Here is a 27,272-nt window from a genome sequence, read left to right as displayed (position 1 = left end):
AATACATCTAAGCCACTGTTCTCAGTAATATGGATGTAGTCCCAGGTATGTTTCTGAAACCGGGCCTCTGCCAGAGGCTCAGTTTGAGCACTGAGAAAAGAAGGTGTTGGCCTTGGACAGATCTTGTTAGCTTTACCAGTTGACACTGAATTGGTCTTGACATTGCTCCAGAGGCGTCTACTATTGTCATTTTGGTCTGATAGTCGATGACATACCCCTGACTTCATGAACTAAAAAGACACCTTACACATAATGATCTGTTTATTGTTACATAAAAAGGATATTTTACTCAATGTGATTGTGGCATCATGGGATGGTGCATTCGAAGGCTCTCTAAATAGATAAGATTCCTGCCATGCAAGCTCACCAAAGCAAAATGAATGAATGAGTGCATGAATGAATGAATGGTTTGGGTGTCCTTCAAACATCTCTCAGAAAAGGAAGCAAACCTTGGTTTGCTGTTCAGCTCCGCAGCAATGCCATGGCCATGTAGGAAGCCGAACGCCGCTAACTCACTTCCTGGGTATTTCTGCCCTTGTGTTTGAGCTTACCCCAATGCCATGCCCAGAGTCACACACACAGCATAAAAATGACGGTCATTTCTAGGGCACGTAATTGAACATTAATACTTAGTGACACTGTCGAAGGAATATGTCAACCTGACAGGGCCTGTGTTCTTACATCTGCTGACTGGCGGAGGACACAGGCCCTTGTGCCAGGATCAGACCCCAGGCCCAGCTACAGAAGGGCCAGGATGACACAGCCATTGATCAGGAGCAGCCATCTTCAGCAAAGATGGTATCTGCAAAATTCACCGTGTCTGGCCACACAGGTCGGCTGACGGTAAAAATAAAACCAAGAGTAGCGTCTCAGACTTTCGCTATTTTCTCTCCAGAGTTTTCAGTGGCTAACATGTCCTTCCCATATGTTTCTCTTTATTTTTCTTCTGCTAGCTCTATATGAAAGGGAGGTTCTGAGGTGGTGTGTCTTTTGTTCCTATGGAAACTCATTTTGACGAGTTTCTGGTTTCCTGATTCACCACAGAGAGGTGGCGTACTGGAGAAATCAAGCAAGAATTAAACTGAAGTTACTAACTGTGATTTATTTTTTCAATTCTCAACAAAAATATTAAGCGCTGTAGGCAGAATTCTGAACAAAGGGAAAAGAAATCTATGCAATGATTTCCTTATCCTTGAGAGCTTATCTTGAGTGAGCTGAGCCTGCTGCTCCAGCATTTCCACAGTGAACACATCCCTGCCCGTCCACTCTGAGGAGGGACACCTGGAGCCATTGCTGGGGCCTTTGGATGCTCACCCCTAGCTGAGTCTTCTTAAAATAGGGTAAATGTTTCTGGTGGTAGTTGCTCAGTGTGGGCTTCTGCTGCATAAAATGCCTAAAGTAGGGCCCTGAGAGTGTCCAATATCGCATACTGGTTAACATCACAGACTCTTCAAGATCCCAGTTGCACTAAAGCCATGAAAAAAAAAGCTTTCATCTGTAAAATCTAGTTTCTCTTTGTTATTAAAATAAATGAAGCCATTAAACAAAATATATGCACGTGGTGGTTGAGCTCATCGTTGGCATCATCAAGATGATGGATTCCCCATATTTTAGAATAAGGACTATTTGAGAAGATTTGATATGAGATACAGAATCAAAATGTGGTTTGTGAAAATGGAGGTTTTGTGAAATTTTGACACAATATTCATTTTTCTCTTTAGTTTTATGCGTATGTATAATTTTCCAAATTGCATTTATTATCCGTGTGTGTGTATGTGTGAGTGTGGGTATGTGAGTGTGTGTGTACAACTTTCTGGAATCCCTTCTCTCCTTTCACCATGTGTACGGGGGACCAAATTCAGGTCACCAGGCTTGGCATCCGGCTCTTTTACACACTGAGCCATCTCACTGGCTCATCTACTGTTTCCTTCTTTATAGATTTATCTGAACCCCTTTCAGACAACGACATCATCATCAACAAAAAGATTTTGCCTAAAAGGGCTAAAATTTAAGAGAAAAAAAGAAAGCAAAAACAAATGATAGTGTTTCCTCACCAACCAGGCATCCAGATGTGTTAATTACAACTACTGATGAGCTCATGTTGTAAATGGGTTGGGATTAAGATAACAGCAAATCCTTCATTTCCAAAGGTGTTTTTTAATTGTGATGGAGTTTGCTTGGCATTCAAAGACGAGTTCTCTTTGGAGCCCAGGCCAAAGAATTTTCTGCTCCTCTTTCTTGAGAGCATATTTTTTTTTTCTGCCAAAATGTGGCATTCATCCTTTGCCAAGGAAGGTAACTGAATGGCCACTTCTGACTTCTAGCCACCAAAAGGGCCAAGGCTTGCAGTCTCCAAGTCTAGGGAGCCAGAACCTGCTTCCTGCCCAGGATGGGCCTGAGTAATGACTCAGTATCTCCTCAAAGACTTGATGGCTTGGAAGATTTTCTTGGTACCTCTGTCAGTCCCAGATGGCGATAGAGGCACTCACAGGAGTGTGTGTGCGACTCGGCCACTGGAGCGTCCTGGCTCATCCGTCTGAAGCCTGGCCTCGTCTGTTTTACTGCCTCCCCTCTGACACCCCTCGCCTTTCAGTGTTTTCTCTTTTACACTCTTTTTTGTTAAGAATACATTAATTATTAATTTACCTCTGTGCGGCTCACATGAATTCAGGAGGAGACAGTGCTGCGTCTAAAGCACCGAATAAAGAGGTAATGCACTTTCCTTCCGGCAGAACCAGTGGGCGTCTGTGGAAAATGTAAATGCTTTGCATAAGTTTGTAAGTCCTCTGCCTCCCAAGTGCTGGTGAGTGCCACTACGCCTGGCTGAGCTTCTTCTTTTGTTTTGTTATTTGAGACAGGGGTTCTCTGTGTAGCCTTGGTTGTTTTGGAACTTCCTTTGTAGATCAGATTGGCTTCAAACTCCGAGCTCTGCCTGCCTCTGCTTCCCCAGTGGTGGCATTAAAGGTGTGTGCTATCATACTCGGCCCTGCTAAGATTCTTGTACAAATTATTGCATGATGGTAGTGCCCAGTCCTGAAGACAGCCCGACCGTTCTGTGTATAGCCCTGCATTAGCACACTAACAGGTTGACCTCAGAGCCTACCCTGGCTACAGTCCGGAGATGAGTTTGTCCAGGTGGAGAGATTAGTGACATGAGTTGTTAATTACATGTTCAGAAGGGCTAATTCCCCCTTTTACTCAGACACTTTTTGAGAGGATTCTGGCCTGGGTATTTGTCTCCTCAAGTAAATAATGATATTTCCTCACCGAGAAAAATATTAAAACCCAACTTAATACAGGTAAAAAGCCCTTACCACAATTAACTAGTCAGGCCCTTCCCCAGCAAAGCATACTGGTTTGTCTTACACTTTAAGAGCTTTTCATAGATTAGCCTCATTTGATTGCCACCAGATTTCTTTTCTTTTTGTTTTGTAGATGAGGCAGTGAGGTTAGGAGAACTCAAATGCTTTCATAAGTCCCTGTATCTAGGGACTGGAAAGATGGCTCAGCGGTTGAGAGCTCTTGTTGATCTACAGAGGACTCAGGTTCGATTCCCAGCACCCACATGGTTCACAACCATCTGTAACTTCAGCTCCTGGGGATCCATTGCCCTTTTCTGAACTCTGCAGGCATCGAGCATGCATGTACATACACATACATGCAGGCAAAATGCTCACACATAAAAGAAACATGAACAAATCCTGGCAAAGCTTTTTAAAAGACCATACAGCCAGCACGAGTCCTAAACCTCAGCTATCCAATGCAATACACTTAACTGAAGGTCTTGAAATCGTTCTGAAGTATTATTGTCTTTTGACTTACCATTTACAAGTGTGTAACCACATCATTCGCATCATGGATTTAATGACCTGTCTCTACACCCAGGCCTGAATCCTCTCAGAATGAGACTGAGGAAGAGGGGAAATTAGCCCCTTTGGCTACGTAATTAGCAACTCGTGTCACTAATGAGATAGCAGAGAACGATGCCTTAAACAGATCATGGCTGTGTCTAGTTGCGTCATCGTGTAAAGGTACTGATTTCCCTGGTCCTGTTTTAGAGAGGGCAAATGCCGCCTTGTCCAACCTCACAGCATCGCCTCTGAGCTGAGTTGCGCAGCTTGCTCGGAACGATGGCAGCCATTTTAAAAGCTGTTCTGCTCTCTTCAGGCCCAGTTTACTTCATTCTAAGTATAGAGCCATACATGTTTGCCTTATAGTTGCTTCCGACAGACAGGGCTACGGTGTTTTTACTTCATCATTAACAAGGTAAACTTTGAGCTTCAGTGGAGGGTAAAGGAAGAGGCCTGGAGCCCAGGAGACACACTCGAGCCGCTCACTGTGGGGGTCGCTTTCACTCTTGAACTGTGGGTGTCACGTGATGTGACTTTCTGTACTCACTAGGTAACTGAGATTCAGGTTGATAAATATATGAAAAACTCACAGGTATAAAGTATTATATAAACATAGGAATCACAAAAGCTGAAAGCTGAAAGTATTCTAATTTTATAAAGAAACCAGAATTTAAATTAAATTTCACATCACCACTTTTGCCAATTTTCTGTGATTTCCTTGTTGATGGCCAGTCCACCACTGCCTTCCACACGTCAAAGACATTACACAAACGATAAACATGAAGAAATCACTTCTGCACCAGCCTTGCCCAGTTCAGTTAGACTACGTAACTAAAAATGCAGAATTTGATAAATAAATATTAGGGACTTGTCATGTCTTCTGTAACTTGTGGAGACAGATGGCGAGTGGCCATCAGGAAGAGCTTGTGAAAGAATTCAGAAGAAGAAAAGTGATCTTGGTGCCAAAACAAAGTTTCAAGACAGTTTGTGGGCTTGCTCGCTTTTCTTAAGGGAAAACTCTCTTTGGTTTGATCGCAAGGTAAGGGTTTTGCTGTTAAACGAAGTGTAGTGAAAAATAACCTCTGAAATGAAAACCTGAAGTGTCTGTTTCAGAGAATAAAACTAATTAAGTAGCTCAGGCCACACCGGGTAAAGGGGGAAGCATTTCCGTGAGACTTGGCTTAGTAAAGGTAACCTGCATTTGAATCCGGACTTAGGTCTGGATGCTATGCTGCCCGGCTTATGTTGAATTGATAATGCCCATGTGTTAAAGAATTCTGGTGGTTTCTTTTGCCTCTCTCACAGCTTATAAAAATGCAAGCAGACCCATCTAATGAATATTAATAGCAGCAATGTCTAGATAACTCTGAAGGCCCCTGGATCTTTGGAGTTGAGATGTAGCAGCCGGGGAGGAATTTCTATGGCTTTATTTCATACAAATTTACAGACTTTTAAAGAATAAACACCATTTCATATTTTAGTATCTGTATTTCCAAGGTAGAGATTTCGGTAAAATAAAAAGCTTAATCTCCCCCCCCCCCACCATACACACAACACTTTACTCACCAAGGTCTTCATTTTAAGAGACAGGAAACTGTTAGCTAAAAAAGAAATTAACTTAATCCCCCCTCATTAAGTTCCAGTCCTTTTCTGTTACTTAGAGACAAGTTATAATTATACCACAGCAGTGCAAAGCATGTTGTACACTTTGATACACAAAAGAACTCCAGTTGTCAAGGGGGCAGCAAAAGAAAATGAGAACACTGATAAACACCGTTGGGTTTTTGGTTTTTTTTTTCCTGCAAACCTTTCCTAGCCTTTGAAACTACCGTTCATTGGGCGCTTGAATTCATTAACTACAAAATTCTACCCATGTGATTTTTGGAAAAGTCAGTTCCCGGACTAGATAACAACTTCCCACTGAAGGTGATAAGCACAGCCCAGTAGGCGGGACCATGCCTGAACCTCCAGACATCCAGTTCTACAGTGGGGGAGGGGGAGGGAGGGAGGGCACTTTGCCTTCAAGTTATCTTTTCCATGTAACTTTTAATAAGCACACAGTAAACCTCAGCTGTGTTCTCTCTCTCCACCTCCCACTCTTTCTCTCTCTCTCTTCCTCTCTCTCTCTTCCTCTCTCTCTTCTTCCCTCCCTCCCTCCCCGACTCCGCCCTCTTTCTCCTCCCCCCCCCCCCTAAGACTCTCATTGTGAAAAGATTTTTTTTTTTTTTTTTTTTTTTTTTAGATTTTAGCTTTCCAGAGCGGGCGGGTCATTAGAATGTCGCCTGCTATCCTCTCCCGTTATTCGTCATCTTTATGGGTGTTCTCTACTTTTTCATTGCACCTTTAATGGTGAGCTTGGTCAGGAGAGGTGAGAGGAAATGTACGCGCACTTGGCTCTGAGGTCTGCTTCACAGCGTCTGCGAGCTGGGCTTCGGTCCACGTCCCTGTAGATTTTAATGTCCCCACAGACTGCTGGCAGCCTGCTTCCAGCTGGGGCAGGCATGATGCAGTGAATTGCTTTTGAATGTTCTTTACTCAAATAGGCAGTAATTACAAGCTTAAAGAGGTTTAGTGGTCCAGTAAACTACATAATCACCCCTGAATTAGCCTGGGCTCATCAGTTGCAGTCCAGCAAGCTCAAGTCTGCTGTTTGTATGCAGCCTTGATCACATAGCAACCTGATCAGCAGGTGTGGAACAGCCAGAGTCCCCCATAAACACAACTGTCTACTGGGGACAATGATCTCTAATGAGATGAGGCTACACCATCACTGTAATTTAAGTGGGAAAATTAGCACTAGAGAATGAGCGCCAGTTCCAGGGGTCTTGAGTCATATTGGGAACAGCACGCATTCCCCATTGCTTTCTCCTCCTCTCTGCCTTTCTCCAGAAAGCTGCTTGCCAAATGTACTGTTTTGCCCCTGCACTCTATTCTTTACACAAGGAGGTGTGTTTTCTTCCCCCCTGAATATTTAATGCTGGATAGGAGCATTGATACAGGCAATAATGAGAACTCATTCCAGAATGGTCTAGTAGTATTTCATCCTCCTTGGCTTTCCCCCTTACAGTTTCAGAACCCTTTCGCTTTGATTTTTAAAGTGGGAAGGTGTTCCTCGAGCTGGTGATTGGGCCATTTTTAGTGGGCATGCTCTCTGAAACAGCAGAGGTCAGCGAAGACAGTGGGAGAAGGGTTCTTAGTTTATTAGTGTTTATCGAATGACTCAGCTGTGAACTTTCTTTTGGAAGGATGGCTCGGTGCACTGTGCTGTTGTTTTCTGAGTTTGTGGAAGGTAGCTCTCGGAAGACGAGAGCACTTCCTTTGTCGTCTCTTCTGTCCTCTGCTGCTCTGAGCACTGCTTGGATTGAGAACTTGAATTTCATCACTTTTCAGGTTTGCAATAAACAAACCCACTGACAACCTAGAGTGGATCTGAGACACTAAGGGGGAAATGATCTAACTGTGTGGTTGACTCTTGGGGTCAAATCCAAACTTCACTTTTTTTTTTAACAAACAAATTAGATTCTATGCCTGTAAGCGTTATCCACAGAGTAAGGATTAGGGAAATAAGAAGTTAAAGCGGTCACAATTTACAGTTTTGGAAGTGATAAAGCTTAGCAAGAAAGATGAGTCCTTGTTGAAGTGGGACAGATGATTTTCTTGACATTTATCTGCAGGAATCTACTAATAAAAGCCAAGTATGCACCTGGCATAGTGGTGCATGTCTTTAATCCCAAAATTTAGGAGGCAGAGACCGAAGGATCTCTGTGAGTTCAGCCTGGTCTACATAGTGAGTTCCAGGACAACCAGAGCTACATAATGAAACCTGTCCAAAACAAACAAACAAACGAACAAGCAAACAAACAAACAAACAAATCCACAAAGCAAACTTACAGTAAGAAATCTACAACCAAAAGCCAGTTAAGGGATTCAGGGTCCTTCTAACTTCAATAACTCTCATTCATTTGTATGTCAAATACTTACTGGGCACAGAACTTGGCTAGTTGCATTATGAAGGGGATAACATCATGTGTTTTTATCAGTGATCTATTCATCTGAAGGGGATTTGAATGTAATTTAACTTACATTAAGAGTCATGTAAAATACAAAATAATTGGAAACACACACACACCAATTTGTTTCAAAGTCTAGAGTTTAAGGCATATTGGGATGTGGTTGGGTAGATAGCAAGCGTTTGATTCTAGGATCTTAAAAGAGTCCTTGCATATAACCCATCATCATTCCTGCATGTGTAAGCCACGCTACACGCACCAACAAAATGATGGATGTAGTGATCTCCGTTGAGTTTTTTTTTTTTTTTAATCTTATGGTAAGGCTGACTTTTGGGTTCCACTAACAGAACCGATTTATAGAAAGAAAAGATACATATGCATGCTGCATATTAGAGTAATAGTGTCTTTTTATATGAGTGGTCACCAGCATATACACATCTGTGGCTAACTCATTATGGGGGAGCAGGATTGCCCCGTCCATCACATCAAAGGAACACAGGGTGGGAGCAAATCTTTCTGACTTGATGCTATCACCAAGTTTCAAAGCTGAGCATCATTATTTACCACCTGTGTCAATCTGAGAGTGATTGATCCTTTCTGCACTTGTTTTCTTATCTAGAAAAGGAGTAAAATCACTGTATCTCCCTGTGCAAATACATATATGAAGTGTTTTCAACAATACCTGGGTAACCCTCACCTTCCAATACATGTTGTGCTTACTATTTATTAATTCTACAATGCTATAGTTAATAAAGTCTCAAATAAAATAAAATAAAAATAAAGTCTCTATAGCTGGATGCTCAAGACAGAGTGTGGGCAAAGTCCTGGCGAGAACTGTGATTTCATCTTTCCACTTCACCCAAAGCCTTGTTTCCAGAGAGGACTGGGATGGGAATGGGATGGATATTGGAGAGGAACTGGGATGGAGAGAAACAGTGGCTGTCTCCTCACTGGACCTCACAATGAGTGAATGACTTTTACATTTTCTCGTCAATTATATTTTGGTTATAGAAGGGAATGGGAAGATGGGAAGAAATGTCACCAGGAATGTAACCAAGTGGGAGAAACTCAGGACAGACCTGTGTGTGCACCAGCACTGGATGGGTGGGAGCTCTCCGGCGAGTTCCGTGTCCTGGCCAACCTGCAACATTCCTACCTGAAGAGTAGCTAATCGCAGCTCCTGCTCATGGGGCCATGGGGACTGCACAAGAGAATGAAGTACCAGTTGGAATGGTTCAGTCTAAAGTGATACATGCTTTCTCTTCCTAGTCCACCCTACCCCCAAGCTCCTCCTATGATCTGTTTGCTTTCCTTCTGTTTCCATGGTTGCCTACTGAGATAATCAACATTCAGGGGTGATAATTAATCATAACCATTCAAAATAATGTTAGCACTTTTCATTAACGTTAAGACTTTTAGGAAGGTATATAAGTAATTGCTAATTCAGAGTCCTTCATTTCATCTTTTCGGCATGCACCTCCAAGTGCTTTCTACAACATAGCTACTGAGGGATGGATTGAAAACATTATTATAGTGGCCCGTGGTGACGATAGGAAAAAATAACAGGACGAGATCTAATATTATCCCAATTCCATAACGTATGTCTTCTTTCAGTATTTTATTTTACATTCAATTTACATTTAGAAGAAATTAAAGATCAGTTAAGCAAAGCAGGAAGAGCATTTAATATTGGCCTTATAATTGGCCATGAAGCTATTTTGCTGACTATGTATTAAAAATACAGTCACAGTGATACAAGAAATATTGCGGTGAAATATTATCCAGCGCTCCCCCCACACTTTTTATCATTCTCAAGTGCTAAGATCAAGGCTACAGATTCTCTTACCAGAATTTCCTACTCACACACCTCCACTACCCACTCTTATAGCCCTGCTCACAGGACAAGAAGTGGAGAGAGGTTATCTACTGGGCGACTCAACTAACTTTGAGAAAAACCTGGCGCCGGACAAGAAACAGCACATTTAGTCGGGACAAGCGGGCACACTTGAGATGTTGACAGAGCATTAAGAAAACAGATCAAAATTTACGACGTCACTGACGATGTTCCGGATATTTTTTTTGGCTTCTTAGCCAGCGCCTTTACTGCTCCCTTTGCTTTGGAGTCCAGTCTGTGTGATGCAGGACTCAACTGCTATGCATTCAGCCCAGGCTCCTCAGGCTGCAGGGGCGCTGCTTTTGTAATGTAAATGCCAGGCACAAAGTGTCTCTTTGATAATGTGCAGTCAGAAGACAAAAAAAGCATTCACTGAAACAGTAAAACTAATTCATAAAGCCAAAAGACAATAGGGAAGCATTATGGATTTTTTTAAGGGAAAAAAGTATCCTAGATCAATGTAATTGTCACAGTGTAAGCTATTCATAGTCAATGCATAAGGGGAAAATGACTGCAGTTTTATTTAAAGTGAGAGACATTCTTATAGGCAAAAAAATTAGGTTAACCAGATATAGTTCTATTTGGCTACAAAATTTATGGTTACCTTCTTCGATTTCAATCATATAGCTGGATATTTTAATTTAGATCCCCTAGTTCCTTAGCAGCGAAAAGGGAAAACTCAGAAGTTTGAAGAGAATGCAGAAACCTAATGGTTAAAAGCCATATGGTAGTTTCCCCCTGTTCTTAAAAGGGAGTATCTCTCTATCACATACCAGAGTTTAGCTCAAGGTCAACTTATATTAATGCATTAAACTTAGCTGTGGAGGAGGCACAAGGCTGGAGGAAAAAGGATAAAAGAAGTTCTGAAATTGTTCTTGCAACATATTCAGCCTGGCCACAGAACATTGCCTTGATAAGGCTGATATTGGACAGTTGCCATAATTCCTCGGGTTAGATCGGCCCCTCTAGTGCCCCTTCCCATACCTTTTAAAGCACAGCGTGTAACATTTGGCTTGAAAATTGCTTCTACCTCTATTGCTTTGTTAGAGCTGTTTGGCAGTTTCCGTAGAGAGGCAACTTCTGTGTCACAAGAAATTACTAATCTAAGGCTTGAGAAGGGGCAGTGGAGCCTTCTATTATCTCACCGGAGAGCTCTCTGCACGGGATTATTTTCAAATCTTCTGCCGCCATGACAATGTGCTGTCTGAGTGGGCAAGGAGGCGAGGGAGGGGATGTTATTGAAACTTGGTCACCAGGGCAAATAAGATAAAGTTCATCACTGTCTTGGCATCCATGTTTGCAGCCAGGGGTGGACGTTTGGATAAAAAAAGCCCATTTGGTTCAGGATGTCGTTACGATATCAGGCTGGACGTTTTCCATCTGTGTGGACTGTGGAATCTCTGTCTCTTCCCATTGATGCTCCACAGAAAAGGCTGCTTGATTGTTTAACTAAATAAATTCTCTTCCAAGGTATTGTAAACTCGTAAATACCAGATAACCACCATCACTATGGGAGGTTCTCCCATGCCAACCTCAATACATAAAAGTAGAATTGTGCTGAGATAAATTTTCTTTAGAGAGTTGCCATTTTCATTCTGTCATCTTCTATTCCTTGTGGCTGGTAAAAATGACAGCCCAGACTAAACTGTAATACAAGCTATTTTTAGGGTTTTTTTTTTCGGTCGTATATTCTTTATTACAGTTATACAGGACACGTACACTGAGGGTCATTTTGTGCTTTGATAAAGCTGTAAGGCGGTCGCTCTATATTAGGTCATCATTAGAAGTCATTCTGTGTATCTAGAAACACATGAAGAGTGGCAAATGGCTTAGAAGTCAGGCTGATGATTATGGAAATGATGATGGTCATTTTGTGAGTTTTTTCCCCATTGCTGGGGTTCCATTCTTCACAAGTGACCAATTTCCCTTTTGAGTCCAGCATCTCTGCTCTCCCCAGTGAAAATAGACTGGTGTGTGTGTGTGTGTGTGTGTGTGTGTGTGTGTGTGCAGGTTGAATGCAGGAAGGGAGGGTCAGATTTGCCCATACATAATCACTGTTTTATGGCTTTCACTCAGTCCTGAGGTGTTAATGCAGATCAAATGGGAAGCACTCCAGACAGAACCCTTGCAGCTACCACAACGCCTCGCTCTCCCTTCGCAATCGTTAATTCTTAGTGTAGGATCTAGAGGTAATTTCGTTTGCTCTCTTAATGCTTTGCAGGTCTCCCAGTGGCCCTTGCATATCCTTTCTCAAATTCCCATCTTGATCAATTGTTTGCAAATAATTAAGCTTTTAAGAGATAATGGCACAAGGCTAATGTACACAGCGAAAGCAAGGTGTCCCTCACTGTCTGTTGGACGGTGGTCAAATTTACTTTGATATCCCAGAGTGATTAAGTTGATTGGTATATCAGGCCAGAGCAATAAGTCTTTCCTTCACAAGAACCCACTGATCTTTCGTCAACCAGTATCCTTGTCGTTTAGACGCAATAAAGGATAGGCGCTCAGGGAAATGCCAAAAAGAAACATGAGCCTTCAGTGGTGATGGTTTGGAATGGATTTTCCCCTTTCTCCCTAAACTGGCACCTGTCAGGGATCCTTGATCTCTTGCAGAATGGCATCTGACTTTGCCTATTGAAATTCACCTCCCATGTGTGAGCTCAGCAAGTCTGTGGGTGGTTTCACACAAGTCTTGCCTGTGGCACATGGGTGTTGTTTGTTTGTTTGTTTGTTGTTTTGGTCAGGCCATTTTTCTATGTCTACGAAGACAGAACTCATACTATCTACAAACAGCTTAAGTAATCAAGATTCAGAGGATATGAGACATTTCAACTACTGAGGTTTATATTTAGAAGCCTACTTTTCTGTGAATTTTTGGCTGAGTGGATATGAGCTACATGAAGTCATAGTTTCCATGTGGTTTTGGCAATTACAGATTAATGTAAAAAAAAAGATATCAAGAGTTTGTGGGACACCAAGGCCAAGAACCATGAAGAGAAAGAAAAACGTATGGCTACTCTACCATAAACAGGGAATTTTCTGGTATGCCAGTGTATACAGGGTCCTGGGTGCCATTCCTTAGAATATTCAACTTAGTGAATATACATACATATATACATATACTATGCCTAATACTTGGCATACATATCTCTTATTAATAATGTCCAAATTATTGTGACAGTTAACTTTATCCAGGCTCATTCATATCTACATAAGAAATACTTCCCAAAGAGCTGAAAATTGCTTAATGGAGACAGAGTGCTGGGTCTCTATAGCTTGGGGCGGCCTAGCAATTATGCTGCATGAAATTAGACACAGTTTGTTCCAATTACTTAAAATCAGATCACATGAAAAGTGACAGAGGAGAAGGAAAAAAAAACCCAGACCTTTCTCATTTTGTGATATTTAAATTATGAAATCAGAAACTACATGATGTGAAGAAACAACTGGTATTGACTGTGGAATTTGGAGGGCTGCATTGCAGCTCTTTGGAGCCGTAATGATTCAGGTAATTTTAATGATCCAAGGAGAATTTTTCTGACACCATTTGCATAAATAAAATGTGGATTCCATTTGTCTTATAAGAATGTATGTAAAGCTTGCTCACAAACAAGCATGCAAAAATACTCTTGAAAAACACAGGACAAGGAAATTGCTGTGACAATTCTCAATTTTCAAAGTAGCTAAAGATGAATGACACAAATCCTAATTTTTTCCATCTAGTTCTGGTCCTAGCATTAAGACAGCCAACAAGGCAAGGCAAAAGCTGTTGTAACTCAGTTCTACTGAAGAGCAAGGGTAGACATATTTATTAACTCTATTGAAAAATAATTGAAAGATGCTTTCCTAAAACCTGGGAAACTATAAGTAAATAGTATTGCAGAAAATGTTATAGAGCAGAATGCCCATTCGAACATGCTCATAACTTTATATCCAAATAGTGTAAACAACTGGGTATTAAAAATTGAGTTTTGGGGGCTGATTAGGTGGTAAGGGCTCCTGATAACATGAGTTCAATCGCTGGGTCACACTGGGTATAAAGAGAGAACCAATTCTGCAAGTTGTTCTCTGACCTCTACATGTATGTAGTGGCATGCATCTACACACATGCACACACACATGCATGTACACATGTGCATGCATACACACACAAAATGAAGGCAATAATTCTTTTAAAAAGAAAGCTGCTCATTTCAAAATCTGGTTTGTAATTCTTATTGGCCACTACCGTTTAGAGCTGCTAGCAGGAGAAACCTTTAACGTCAATGGATCCTAGGACTCAAAGCAACAAAATTGAGGGTTATAAAAGTTGTTCATGTTCAAAGTCTCATAATTAGTAAGTGCAGCATAATTTATATGCTCTAATAGAGTCATTTATAGTAGTATAGACACAGAACTACTATATATAAAATTCTAATCCAGTGTTCTGTTTGTCAGAAAAGAGATTCGTTTGATGAGAATTCTGTGGCATTCTTTTAGACAATAGGAATTATGTCTTAAACGTAGGGTATTGGGTGGTGTTTAGGTCTGTACTGGTCCTGATACCTGGTTTTATGTTGTGTGTGGTCTTAGCTCATTATAGCTTGAATGCATGAGTCAACACCACTTTTAGGATTGAAGCAAAGACAATGCTGGTGTGGATGCCTCCACTTTCTGTGGGCTCTGAACGACACTTTCTTGTCTATTTTGGTGTTGCTTCTGAATAGACAGTATCTGGGTAAGGCACCTCAGTTATACTTACTCTTTTTGCTCAAACCACAGTTGCTAATTTCCCATTACATCCTTATCTGGACTTTAAGGATGATGAACGATGAAGCAATGAATTTCAAACTGGTACTTGGGCGAGAAGCTCCCCCAACAAGGAAACACAGACGTAGAAAAAGGGTTTCAGAGAATGATGCTTGCTATCAGGGAGTGGGGGAAAGGTTGGTGTGTGATGAACTGTGTACTGGTGGTGTGGTGGTGTGTGCTTGTGTCTGTGTGTACATGTCATCTCTGAGTGTGTGTGTGTGTGTGTCTGTATGCATGTGGGTACCTGACCTTGGTCTGAACCCTGCCAGTGACACCGAGAAGTGTGGTAGGGGGAACCTCGGAATGTTGAAAGAGCAGAAATGCAGACGTGAGAACAGTGTGGCTGAGGTGAGAAGTCATGGCTCTGAAAGGGCGGGGCTGATGGCTGCCTCTGCGGGTTATGTAAGCAGTGAGGAGGGTTTTCTAAGACAGGCTCTGGAAGAGAAGGAGAAACTATCACTATTGGCTGTCCTTTCTCCTGGCTGACTCTCTCACCTGCAAAACAAGAGGAAGGTGGTTCCATCCGTGTTACTTGGAGGGATCTAATGGGATTAATTACCATCCTATCTGAAATATACCTGAAGCTCTTTGGAGAAAGGCACTATATTCCGTGAAAGCCAAGCCTCATTCTAATTGTGTATTTATTGATTAAGTGACAATCAAAGACAATGCTTATGGGAAAAAATCACTATCTCCCCACTCTCCACAAGCATACCCCCACGTGTATAGACCTGGGACATATTTAAAGTTACATGTAAAAGCATTGATGTGTTCATTAACGATTTCTTAAGCATCTGACAAGACATTATTAATGAGATTAAAAGCTATGTTAATCGTCATCCAATAGACCAGAATTTAGTTTCCATGGCACACGTAGTTCAATCGAGTCTTGAGGGGACCTTCTCTCATTCCTCATGGGACTAAGCAGAGAGGACTGGCTGTCAGGCCAACTTCATCTGGGGAGGATTTATAGGGCAGCAACCTTTCAAGGCAGCCAATGTCTTCCCAGGTGGAAACCACACCCTCGGCGCTCTCCTGCCCTTTCGAAATGGGTTTCAACTTAGATGCGCTTGAGCACTGAGCAGAAAATGTTTCCACAAACAAATTCCATAGACTTCCAAATTCATCTCATTGTTTAATTACGTGATCAATACCTTTTGTATTGTCTTCCTCATGGCGAACAGAACCGGGCTTGTTCTCAGGAGGTGACATGCGGCCTTTGACGTTTTGTTGGCCTTTCCACAGAATCCTAGCTTAAGTTGACTTTTAGGTATGCAAACAAACTGTATCATCTGTTTTTCTTACCACTGTGAGCAGAAAACAAAACAAAAAAGAGGAAAAAAGGAAAAGAAACAACAGCAGCAACATTAACGAGGCAAATGATGGGAAGGGGTTGTCCTGGCTGAGGTTTAGAGGGACTCGGTTCATCATGCAGAGAGAGGAAGGCGCCTAGGGGAAGGGACTGCAGGGAATGCCAGGACTGGTACTCGCCGCACGTTCACAACTCCAGAGGCAAGAAGCAGAGACAGTCGAGTGCTGAGACTCGACAACTTTCTCTTTCCCCCTTTTGTTTGGTGTAGGACCATCACCCACAGGACGGTGCGGTCCACATTCAAGACTGGGTTTTTCCTCAGCTAATCCTCTCTGGAAACACCCTCACCCATGCAGAGGTGTGTCACATACATGATCCTGAAGCTTCTCAAACTGACAGTGAAGATGACACCGGTTTTGGCTGACTGTTGCTTGCTGGTGCTTTGTGCAAATGTTGAAACAAGAGTGGCCTAAATAAAGTATAGCTAGCTTAGTTTAAATATTTTAATCCAGCACTATGCAGGAGGGAGAGCATTACACTTAAATACTGGTCACCTCAGCCGAGAGTATATTAAGTCAGATGGGTATTTTTTAAGACACACACACACACACACACACACACACGGAGATAGAGAAAGAACGAGAGAACTTACTGATAACAATCCAATAAAACACAGTGAAGATCACCCTAAACTTTCTAGCCTTGCAACAAATAAACTTGTTAAAGGGTAAACTTAGTATCAAGGTTCTGCAAGTATCCTAAATAGGTATTTCTACACTTCACTAATCTTTGTAATTGGCTTGTCTCTTACCGCCATTAATTAGATGATGTAGTATTCCATTAATAAGAGTGACATACCTCAGCATTTTTACCTTTAATTATAGACTTCACTAGACATTCAGGTTATTGACCAAATGGGATAAACATTGCCTGCTGTCCACATACCCTTTTTTGTTTTGATCTCTTTCAGCACCCTTACCCTTCTGAAGAACAGAAAAAGCAGTTGGCACAAGACACAGGACTCACCATCCTTCAAGTGAACAATTGGTGAGTAATTTGGCTGGCGTTTCCTTACAGCCTGTTCCCCCCTCTGGCAACCTGCAGTCAATGGATTGCATGAAGAAGCCACACCCAGTAGCTGCTGCTCTCCCATGTGGCTTGCTGATCCAAAGGTGGAAACCAACCGGGCTGTTGTGGGAAGACTTCCTAACGTTGGACATGGAGCGTGTTGCCTTCCACCTCCTCTATGAGTCAACAGGTTTCATGCACAGGATGAGTGTGTTTTGGGGACCACTCACTTTAACGCTGAAATCATATCACGTTCTTTGGCTTTTTCTCTTTAGGATAACTGATAGAGTTGGTATCCTATTACTTTCTTTTTTGTTTTTGTTTGTTTGTTTATTTGTGTTTTTGTTTTTCGAGACAGGGTTTCTCTGTATCTTTGGAGCCTGTCCTGGAACTGGCTCTTGTAGACCAGGTCAGCCTCGAACTCACAAAGATCCACCTGCCTCTGCCTCCCGAGTGCAGGGATTAAAGGTGTGCACCACCACCACCCGGCTTCCTATTACTTTCTATGAAAGAAGAAAAATCTACCCTTGCTCCATAGCTGTTTTAAATTCTCTGAGGAGCTAATTTAATAGATAAGTTTCATTAAGCTTATCCATTAAAAGTTAGCCTCTGGGTTCTCTTCACACTCAGATGCTGGCGGGGGGGGGGGGGGAGAAAAGTTGTTTTCTTCTAAGAAGGTCTTTACAACCCAATGTAGCAGAGGGCTATTCAATGATTTTTCTAAATAAAATGTCAATTCTTGATCCTGCAGAAAGCTGAGGTTTTGCGCTGAGCACTGACCAATAATATTCTAAGTGTCCAGCAACATGGCATGGAGGGTCTGAGAAAGTGTGATTTATGCCCTTTGTGACTGTGCAAAAGCCATGTTAGGATCATCACCCAGGCATACTGTCATATTTGAAGGGTATTGGAATCCGATCTCCTCTAAAACTAAGACTATCTAATTAATCATCCTAATATTTTCATATCAGTGTTTATAGTGGAGAAATCTTATCTTATTTGAAGTAAAATCCAGAAAAGTCTCAAAGTCGGGTTGGAGAAAAGAGAAAGCTGAGAGTGACAGTTTGTAGGCATAAGTATTTCTTTCTGTTCAATAGGTGTCAAAGATTAATATTACAGACTCTCTGATTACATAGCCTAATCCATTTTGGTGAATACGTTTGTTCTTGATGTCCATTGTACTTACATTAACAGACCCTTCACTGTTAGAGAGTGAGCCTTGAGCCTCTGGGAGATGTCTCTGATATATTAAACCCCATTACAGAAAATGTAATTTCTGTCAATATAATCCCATGTATTCTCCAACTTAGTGTTTTAGAGATAACAAGCTACTTATGCTATATTTGCCTTTGGAGGATTAATTTACAAAGTGCACTATCTGCAGGACACAGATAGACTTGCATGGGCTTCGCTTGTCAGGGTTATCAATTTCTATGACCTTACCACAGCCTTTGGAGATCAATTTTTTTGCAGCCCTCTTAGTGGCTAGGGAACCCACAGATGTCGTACTGTATCTCAATGTATTAAGTTCTGCGGCTTTGGAGGCTTTTCTGTTTGCCTGTTTTCATCTGCTATTGTCTTGAAATCTTCAAAACTACCAACACTGCCCATTTGAAGTTGGTTTTTCAGAGGTACTGAATGATCCCATAAGGGAGACAGTGAGATTTTTGTGTGCACCTACAATCATGTTTTTAGGCTTAAAGCGATGGTGAGACAGTCACAATGCACTGGAAGTGGCCGAAATAGGCATCTCCTTGGGAAATAGTCATCGGTGAAGGGAAAGGAGTGGCAGGGTGAGCTCAAATTAAGGAGCGCTAAGGAGCGGGCTGGCTATCGTACCTGCCATCTCTCCTCGTTCTCAGTGTTGCTAACAAACTATTCATAAACATAGTTACCAGGATGAATTCAACACGCTCTCCAATGTAAAGCCCATCTGATGGGACCATTTTCTGTGGATGCAGGGGCACCAGGGCTCTCCTGTGGTGTCAGGAGGTGTCCCTGGATTCTCCACACAAGGTCTCCCAGAGACCTGTAGGTCTTCATCAGCCAATGAGCACAGCTTTATGCCTTCACCTTGGTAATTAGAGGAGCGAAAAGTAAGACGAGGAATTAGAAGGCTATGAAGCAATTCTCAAGTTACGAGCAGACTTAAGGCTGAGGCTCAGTTTTGCAGATAGGTAACTTCCAAAACACTTTTTTTAAAAAAAATAAGGGATGAAGTATGTGGCGCTCTCCTTTCGCCTTGTCCTTCCTGAGTATAGAGATGGCTCTTCCCTGCACCTCGATTGCTTCTCATTTGTCAATTGCTCTGGCCTCATTTTAACAGTTTCCTGGAGAGATGGTCTCTAAAGTAATCTAAAATATCCGAGATGGGTAGTTTTCTTGAAGTGCGGTGAGAAACGGCATTCATGTGTCTTTTTCAAGTTTCAAAATGGTTTCCAATCCTTCTCTTTTTAAGAAGTTGGACATAGACAGGTGTAGTGGTGCACTCCTTTAATCCAAGCACTCAGGAGGCAGAGGAAAGAAGATCTCTGAGTTTGAGGCCAACCTGACCTACAGAGTGAGTTCTGGGACAGCCAGGGCTACACAGAGAAACCTTGTCTCAAAAAACCAAACCAAACTAAAGAAAGAAACAAAACAAACATACCAAAAAAAGGTTGGGAACACACACACACACACACACACACACACACACACACATGCACGCGCACACACACACGCACACATATATATGGAACATATATATGTATATACATATATATGTGTGTGTATGTATATATGTGTATATATGTGTGTGTGTGTGTGTGTATATATATATATATATATATATATATATATATATATATATGGTAGGAAGTAGCATGCAAATAATGATAGTACCTTAAAAACCTAAAGGTGCCAAAGACTCTTAAACCATGGCCTGTTTGACAACTGAAAGGCAGAGAAAGTAGAGCATGTTTTTCTTTTATTTTTCTGTGATAAAAATGCATGGAGCTTTTCGAAAGCCTGAAAGTAAATGTTTACATTACATAAAACAACAGCCCACAAAGTTCCTTTTGTCTAGAACTCCTAATTTAAAATAAAAAGAAAAGAAAAAGATCATTAATGTCTTAAGACTTCCTTTTCACTTCATTTAGTTACAACTTAGAAAAAAAATTCCGTCCTTCTTCTTGGATTTCTTAAAACTTGTTAACACACATGTAAATTTTTGTGTATGCTATGAGTCACGGCTGAAGATGTTTCACAGAATGCTGAAGGGCAGGTTGGGTGTAGATCAGTCATAATTATTGGCAGCAACATAATGTATCAAAATGCACAATATGTTAAGTAAAAGCTATAAACTCTTCTCTGGTTGCTAGCTTGTCAGAGGAACCTTAGCTGGTGCGGCTATAGTGAGGCGCCATCTAGAAAATGAGACAGCAGCTTTGGGGCACTGTTCCTTCCCAGTACCATGAAACCCATTTTAAATCTTTTTTGTTGTCATGAAGGATATATTACACATTAGGTGGCTGAGACTAAAATAGACAAGGCAATGGGGAAGTGGAAGCACCACACTGTTAAACAATGGGACAGATTAGGTGAAGAGAAAGCAGAAATAAAAATGTCATTGCAAATACTCATTTATTCTCCTGGTCAGGATGAAAATAAGAGAGTAAGAATCTTGATACGGCTGGTGCTAGAGCCCTCGGATGGAGTGGGATATCCATCACGCGAGAGACTGTAGACTAAATCTATGCCAACGTATGTTGTTGAGATCTGAGGCAATTATTCAAATAATCCAGAGTATTAAAAATATTTTCCACACATGATTTCATGTAAGGAGGCGTTGCCTGACGTTTCCAGGTCAAGTGCTGTGACTCAGTCACAGAGATTTCCCCGCTGTGAGAAGCTTAGACTCAAAGTGTGGTCAGGTGTGAGATTCAGCCTGCACGCTATGCTTGTGTCTCCTTCCTCTTCCCTCCTCCATTGTTTAATCTCATTGAGAAATGGTAAAATTAGCATTTGGAAACTTTCCATCTCTGTTTATTGTTTTCAGTGTTGTGACAAATACTTCTGAGAATTCTGAAGCAGGCAGAAATATTGTGAGTTTTGGCCGTAGATGACTTTTTAGCTGGAGCTTTAAAATGTCATTTCAGAGTCAGTGGTGGTGGCGCATGTCTTTAATGAGTCAGAGGCAGGTGGATCTCTGTGGCTTCTAGGCCAGCCTTGTCTATAGAGTGAGTTCCAGGATAGCTAGGATTCCCCATCCCTCCCCGCCTCCAAAATTTACTTCAGTATTCAAGTCTTTTATCAATTTTTTTTACTTATTGTTTGAGAGTTTCATAAGTGTACACATTGTGTTTTTATTTACCCCCGACTCCCTTCCTTCTAGGCAGATGTTTAAAGAAAACATACACATATGTTAACAAACACATACATGAATAAACACATATATCCATAGGCTCAAAACCAATATTGCTTCTTTTTTATCTTTAACAGACCAGCTTTTATACATTGAAAGTGTGAGTGGAGAATGGTCAAATAAAAACATATTAATACATTTTCAGGCCATGCTGTGGCAAAACTGATGCTTATGTTGTGCTTGCTGGAAGTCCCAGACGCTCCCTGTCCCAGCAGAGGTCTAGCCCAGATTCATGGAGTAAATGCTCTAGTTTTGTGGCTTACTGCTTTTCATGCACATCCTCCCCTAGAAAGGCTCAATGTTAAATGACTATCTCCCTGTGTTCTCAGAAGGTAGCACAGGTTTTCAGTGAAAAAATATATAGATATATGAAATCTGGCATGTGCGTAGGGAGAAAACCCCTCTCTATCATTTGCGTGGATAGAATTCTAGGCAGCACCCTGGCATCTGATAAAATATTAGAACTAGTGTCCTTGATAGGTTTTAGGGTTGGAATCCATACTGGGTCTTTCCAAGCCCTTCATCTATCACCCTTCAAACAGCCAAGCATCCAGGCATCATTTCCCATCTGTGACCCATAGAGATGGAGCTAGATTCTTAGGCTGCAGGCAGGTAAAAATGGAAGCTCATTTTTTTTTTTTAACAAAATCCGATCTTTACTATAATAGATTCAACAGTTAAAGGTCAAGTCTATTTCTGAATTATAGTAGTGATAGACCAAATACTTTTATAAGTAATCAAAGATTCTATAAATATAGAGACATGTTTAGATGTAAATGTTAAAACATTCACAGCTTATCCCTTCAGCTTCTGTGATCTCGAAATCAATAGGGGTCAGTGGGCTCCATAGAACTGTTCTGCTTCTCTTCTGATGTAATTTAATAATACATTTTACAGATGTTGTTTAAACATTAGGCACAGATTGTTTTGTCAATAAAGCTAAGCAGAGGCATGACACAAAGACAAGGGGAAAAAAACAGATGTAAAAAGAAAAGAAAAAGAGAAACGGAACCCAAACCCATGGCAGTGTTCTGTGCAAGAGGCTCTGGAACCAAAGTGCAGCTGTGCAGAGACTCTCCCTGGCTGGAGGTCACCCAGGGGTGCAGCCCCGTCGCATGCACAAAGTCATTTCAACGTCACATGCATGAAGTCATTTCAGGGCACGGCTGCTTCCGCTTTTCCTTTGGGAATTGCAGAGGAACCTCCATTTAAAGTAGACTTCATAAGTGATCAATGGAGTAACACGTGCAGTGTTAAAAAGAAAGCAGAAGGAGAATGAGAAACAGACTCCCCCAGAACATATCGGAGAACATTGTTCTTTACGCCTTGGCTAATTGCTGGGCTTTTCACCTTGAGTGTCAATTCTAACAACATTACCTTTGCAGACACATACTCTCGGGATAGATTAGAGCAATCAGTAATACTCACCCGATAAAATACTGTCTAGTTGCTCATAAGAAAATATTGAAATCAGTAAAAAAAAAAAAGTGTTTAGCTTGCATATTGCCAGAGACAGGGTTGGAGAGATGCCAGACAGCTAAGCTATTATTAGGAAGGAGAGCCCAGCAACTATCTCTGAGGGCAAAGACCTGTGAGCTTAGAAACCTCCAGGTATTGTCTTGTCAGAGAGTCTTAGGACTTCAACAGAGGCCCTGCTTTTGTCTGCAGATTAAAAAAAAAATATTCCTGAAAACAATTCTCTTTGAAAATGACTTCTGCTCTATTTGATATAGTCTGCTGAAGTTTCATAGCACTGAATTTTTCAGAGCTTTTCTCCTGCTGTAGAAAGTCATACCCTTAACACTGTTGAAGATAGACACTCCTTAAGAAGGGACAGGCAGGCCGGGTGGTGGTAGCTCACGCCTTTAATCCCAGCACTCAGGAGGCAGAGGCAGGTGAATCCCTGTGAGTACAAGGCCAGCCTGGTCTACAAGAGCTAATTCCAGGACAGCTAGGACTGTTACACAAGGAAACCCTGCCTCAGGGATAGGCATTGCTTCACCTTGATGGATGGAAACTTCGACTCCTTCATTCATGGGAATCCGAACCCTGCATCTTGGAACTACTGCTTCTCCTCCCAGGCAACAGGCAGCATCAAGATTATTAGGATAAGATTACTTAGCACACCTGAACCTCAGGCTTCCAGCTGTGGAAGCATTTTGAAACGTACAAAGTCTTCAAGTGAGGCTCAGAGTTGGGTGACCCATTCACTGCCAATGACTTTCAGATTGATTTTGGACATTGTGCATGCATGGGTCAGCTGTACTTGTGGCAAGACCTCACTAAGAGCCAGGTTGGCTGTTTTCCTTCTGCGTTAGTGCAAGCATCCAGTCAGTCAGAGGAATGGGTGGGGAAGGCCCCCAGAGTGAGTGCCAACCACTGACTCCAGTGTTCTGGAGGAGAGCAGCAAGAACTCATCATGGGAAGGGGTTCTATGAAGCATGATTGTTAAGGTTAAAGAGCTTGTCTCCACAGGGGCCAAAAGAGCCACACGAGAATACAGTGCTTGCACAGGGCAAGTCATGGAGTAAGCAGAGCAATATCAAAGAGCTGATACTGAATCAAATGTTTAATCATCCACCTTATTCCTGACCAATGAGATGTGTGCCCTTACTTAGGTCGTTATATTGCCGCAGACACCAGCTTCCTGTACTTTAGTAGACCCGTAGGGCTGGTTAGCGAGAACTCTTGTGCCTGTATTCTAGACTGTGTGGAGTGCACCAAGAAGCCAGGTGAGCACTGCAAAGTTGATTCAATCATGGTTCTACTGCAGGAACGGAGCAGGAGAGCGCTGTGATAAAGAGACAACCCCCCTCAAGAAAATTAATTAAAAAGTTGCTACTTCCTCACATCTCAAATAAGCAAACCAAACACTGTAAAATAAAGACTAGATGAAATTAAACATTATTGCAAGACATGAAAAACATGTGTGCTGTCATTCGAGGGTTCGTAATAAAGATAAATCAGTTGTTTTCAGCACTGCGCTGTGAGACTGTGAAGGGCATGGCAGATAATAGCCTTGAAATTTCTGAAGTTATTGTACGGCAAAATTTGTTTTTCTCCTCAGGCATTCAATCTTTTTTTCTCTAGCAATTTTGTACATGACAAACTTTTTAGTGGGCGCATTAATAATCTATAAGTAATGGGTTGTCAGGTGTCAGTTAGAGATTAAAAGATTGTTTAAGCATCACCCATTTGCTTTTCCGAATGAGTTTTGTAGGTCAGGAGAAATAACTTTTTGAATTGTGGTTGTGTGTGCACACTGATCCCCCCCCCTCCTTCATTTGGCTCCCCTCCAGGTGTTGTGTGGAAGCACCGTATTACATTACATAAATCCTGCACGTAGGAGCAGAATTGAAACTCACACTGTGTGAATCAAGGGGACGACTGTCTCCGCTGTCTTCTGTAAATGTATTCAAATTGGTAAATGTTGTTCTTGATCATCTCAAAGGAACTTTGCCAGGGGAAGCAGCTTTAGCTGTGGGGGGAGCGCCGCTTTGCAGGGTAGAAGTTCCCCCAGCAAGTCCGGCTTAGGTCTATTCTTGTCAAATCTGTCTTGAGTGTGTTTACATAGAGTTTGCCTTCCTGGTATTTTCTGCTTGCACGGGCCTGATCTCCACCTATTTTGTGTCAACAGTTGCTGAGCCTGGTGTTGGGTGATTAAGCATTAAGCACCAAGCCCTGAGCTGGCTGAGACCCTCTCTCCCTCACTTACATCACTGCCTTGCTTCAGGGCTGGGCCGACAGAAAATAAATAGCATGTTTGAGTGGTTGAGGAGTCAGCCTGGAATATTGAAAACCAGGGGCAAATGTTGCCTGTTTGTTAAACAAAAGTTTTCTCAAAAGGAAGGGAAGCCAGAGGCTCAGTGGAAGGAGGAATTTGAAGGACAAAGGTCTAGGATCTGGTCAGTGCTTACCCATAAGTGTGGATGCTACAGTCTTTTGTGTAGATATTTAGGGCTATCTTCAATTATACTTGATTTTTTAAGAAGGAAAGCCCAACATTCAAAAATAAAACCACAGAATGAATGTAATTTTTGGCAAATATGAGGTCCTCCATTCAATGCCACCACTACCATTGAAAATGTTTCTCTCCACTTTTTTTTTTTTTTTTGCATTTTTACAAAGTTTTTAGGCTGGCCTACTGGTTTGCAAAGTACCTGAGTCTTTCGCGCTTGCCACTCCTTAACACTAAGAAATAAATAGCAAGAACAGTTTGTTCCAGAGCCCTAAAGGCTCTCTGCTTTTTGCCCACCAGTAGCAAGTGCCTCTCAAGATTAGACCCCAGCATCGAAGACGGAAAAAACCATTTCCTTCCTCAAAAACATTAGGTCTTGCAGGCTCATGGTGATTATCCATCTTGGGTCCTAAATGTAACTTAGCTCAAAAAAAATTTCCTGTCATTGGTGAGATCTGGCTTAATACTGATAAAGTAATTTTTTAAAAAGGAACAATATATTGCCTATAGATAGGAGCTAAATGCATCCTGGTTAAATAACATATACTGAAGTTTTTAGTAGTTTTAGTCTGGGTTATTGAGGTTTTTTTTTTCTTTTTCAGAAGGCAGTACTTTTGCAGGTTGCTGTCTGACCGAAGGGTTGTGTTGATCTGTATCACAAGAACATCTGCTGTGGTTGACTGATCCCTCGTTCGGGTCAGAGTTCATAGATAGTTGGAAATGGTTGGGGGTGTGTGGTTGAAAAGCTAATGGAAAGAATGGTATGTGTACAAAACCGTGAGACCTCAGTCGCCTTGGCTGGTCACCTGGCCGGGCTGTTCATGGAAAGAGAAGTGGACTTGGTTGTGCCTAGAATTCCCAGCCTTAGGGCTTGGAGGACTGGGGAACTAAAAGGGACATGTGAGACTCATTCTGAGTAAATGTAGTATTTAAGGACGGAAAAAAGGCATATTGAGAATTAAATTTTTTTCTCAGTCATGCTATTTCTTTTGAAAAACATACATGACTTTTGAAACACAGGGCATCAGGGATTAGAATTTTCAAAACCCCATGTTACTGAGCCATAGGGTACGGCTTCTGGGTGGGAATTTCTGCATCGTTTGACAAATGACATGCTGCTAGCTGCCAGTTATGAGGCAGGGACAAGAAGCCTCCTCGTCCGGTGCCTCTTCAGGTCGCCAGTTGTGGACATGTTCTTAGCAGTTTTACTAGGTATGCTGCAGAGACTGTAGCATTTGCGCATTTAACCTGCACAGTTCAGTGCTGCATCCACACAGGTCTGCAACCCTTCCCACCATCAGCTGTAAGATAGTTTGGCCACTTGAAAAAAACCTGGGTCCCGTTTAGTTAATACGGGTCCTCTTATTTCCTCGTCTCTCCTCAGCAGGTCCCAGCTGTCACTCTACTTTCTGTTTCTACATTTGCCTCTTCCAGGCATTTTTTACACACACGTGCAAATACAAGCGGGGGTCTTATAATATGCGATTTTACAGGATTGTTTCTTTCACTTAATGTTTTCAGGGCCCAACTATGTTGCAGCATGTATTATTAGCGCCTCGTTCCGAGCAGTGATGTACTACGTGGCTAGAAACACATTCAGCTTAGTCCTGTGTCAGTTGGTGAGCATTTGGGTTGTTCCCAGCTTACGCTGCTAGGAGCTTTGTGCTAGTATGTATTTTTGAGACTTTTATAATGGCAATAACCTCACCAACTCCCGTGTTAAGTTTTACAACCAGCAAAGCGTGTTTCTTCGCAGTAAGCCACCAGATTGCTGTGGTTCTACACCTCCATGCTGCTTTCCTCTCAGAGCTGGTCAGCGGCACGTTCCCAACTCAGCTCCTAGGCTCTTCCGACTAGGCATTGTTTTTGAGTCTTTCTGCCAGTGGCCCAGTGTTTTGACTGAGATACCGGATAATATTTTGTTTTTAAGGGATAGGTGTTGGGGATGTATCTAGTTTGGTTGAGTGTTTACCTAGCATGCAGGAA

At 41.9% G+C, this 27,272-nt stretch overlaps 1 protein-coding gene across 1 annotated transcript in view; it reads left to right on the top strand.

Moving 5' to 3' along the window:
- Positions 1 to 27,272, top strand: part of Meis1 (Meis homeobox 1) — a 141,200-nt gene that overhangs the window by 97,674 nt on the left and 16,254 nt on the right. The window contains 1 exon segment of the mRNA XM_038334933.1: positions 16,829 to 16,905. Coding sequence (XP_038190861.1) covers positions 16,829 to 16,905 — 77 coding nt within the window.

The sequence above is a fragment of the Arvicola amphibius genome, chromosome 1 (assembly GCF_903992535.2).
Source record: "Arvicola amphibius chromosome 1, mArvAmp1.2, whole genome shotgun sequence".
Classification (NCBI taxonomy): domain Eukaryota; kingdom Metazoa; phylum Chordata; class Mammalia; order Rodentia; family Cricetidae; genus Arvicola; species Arvicola amphibius.
The sequence above is the reverse complement of the archived record's forward strand: the minus strand, read 5'-3'. Positions and strand labels throughout refer to the sequence as shown.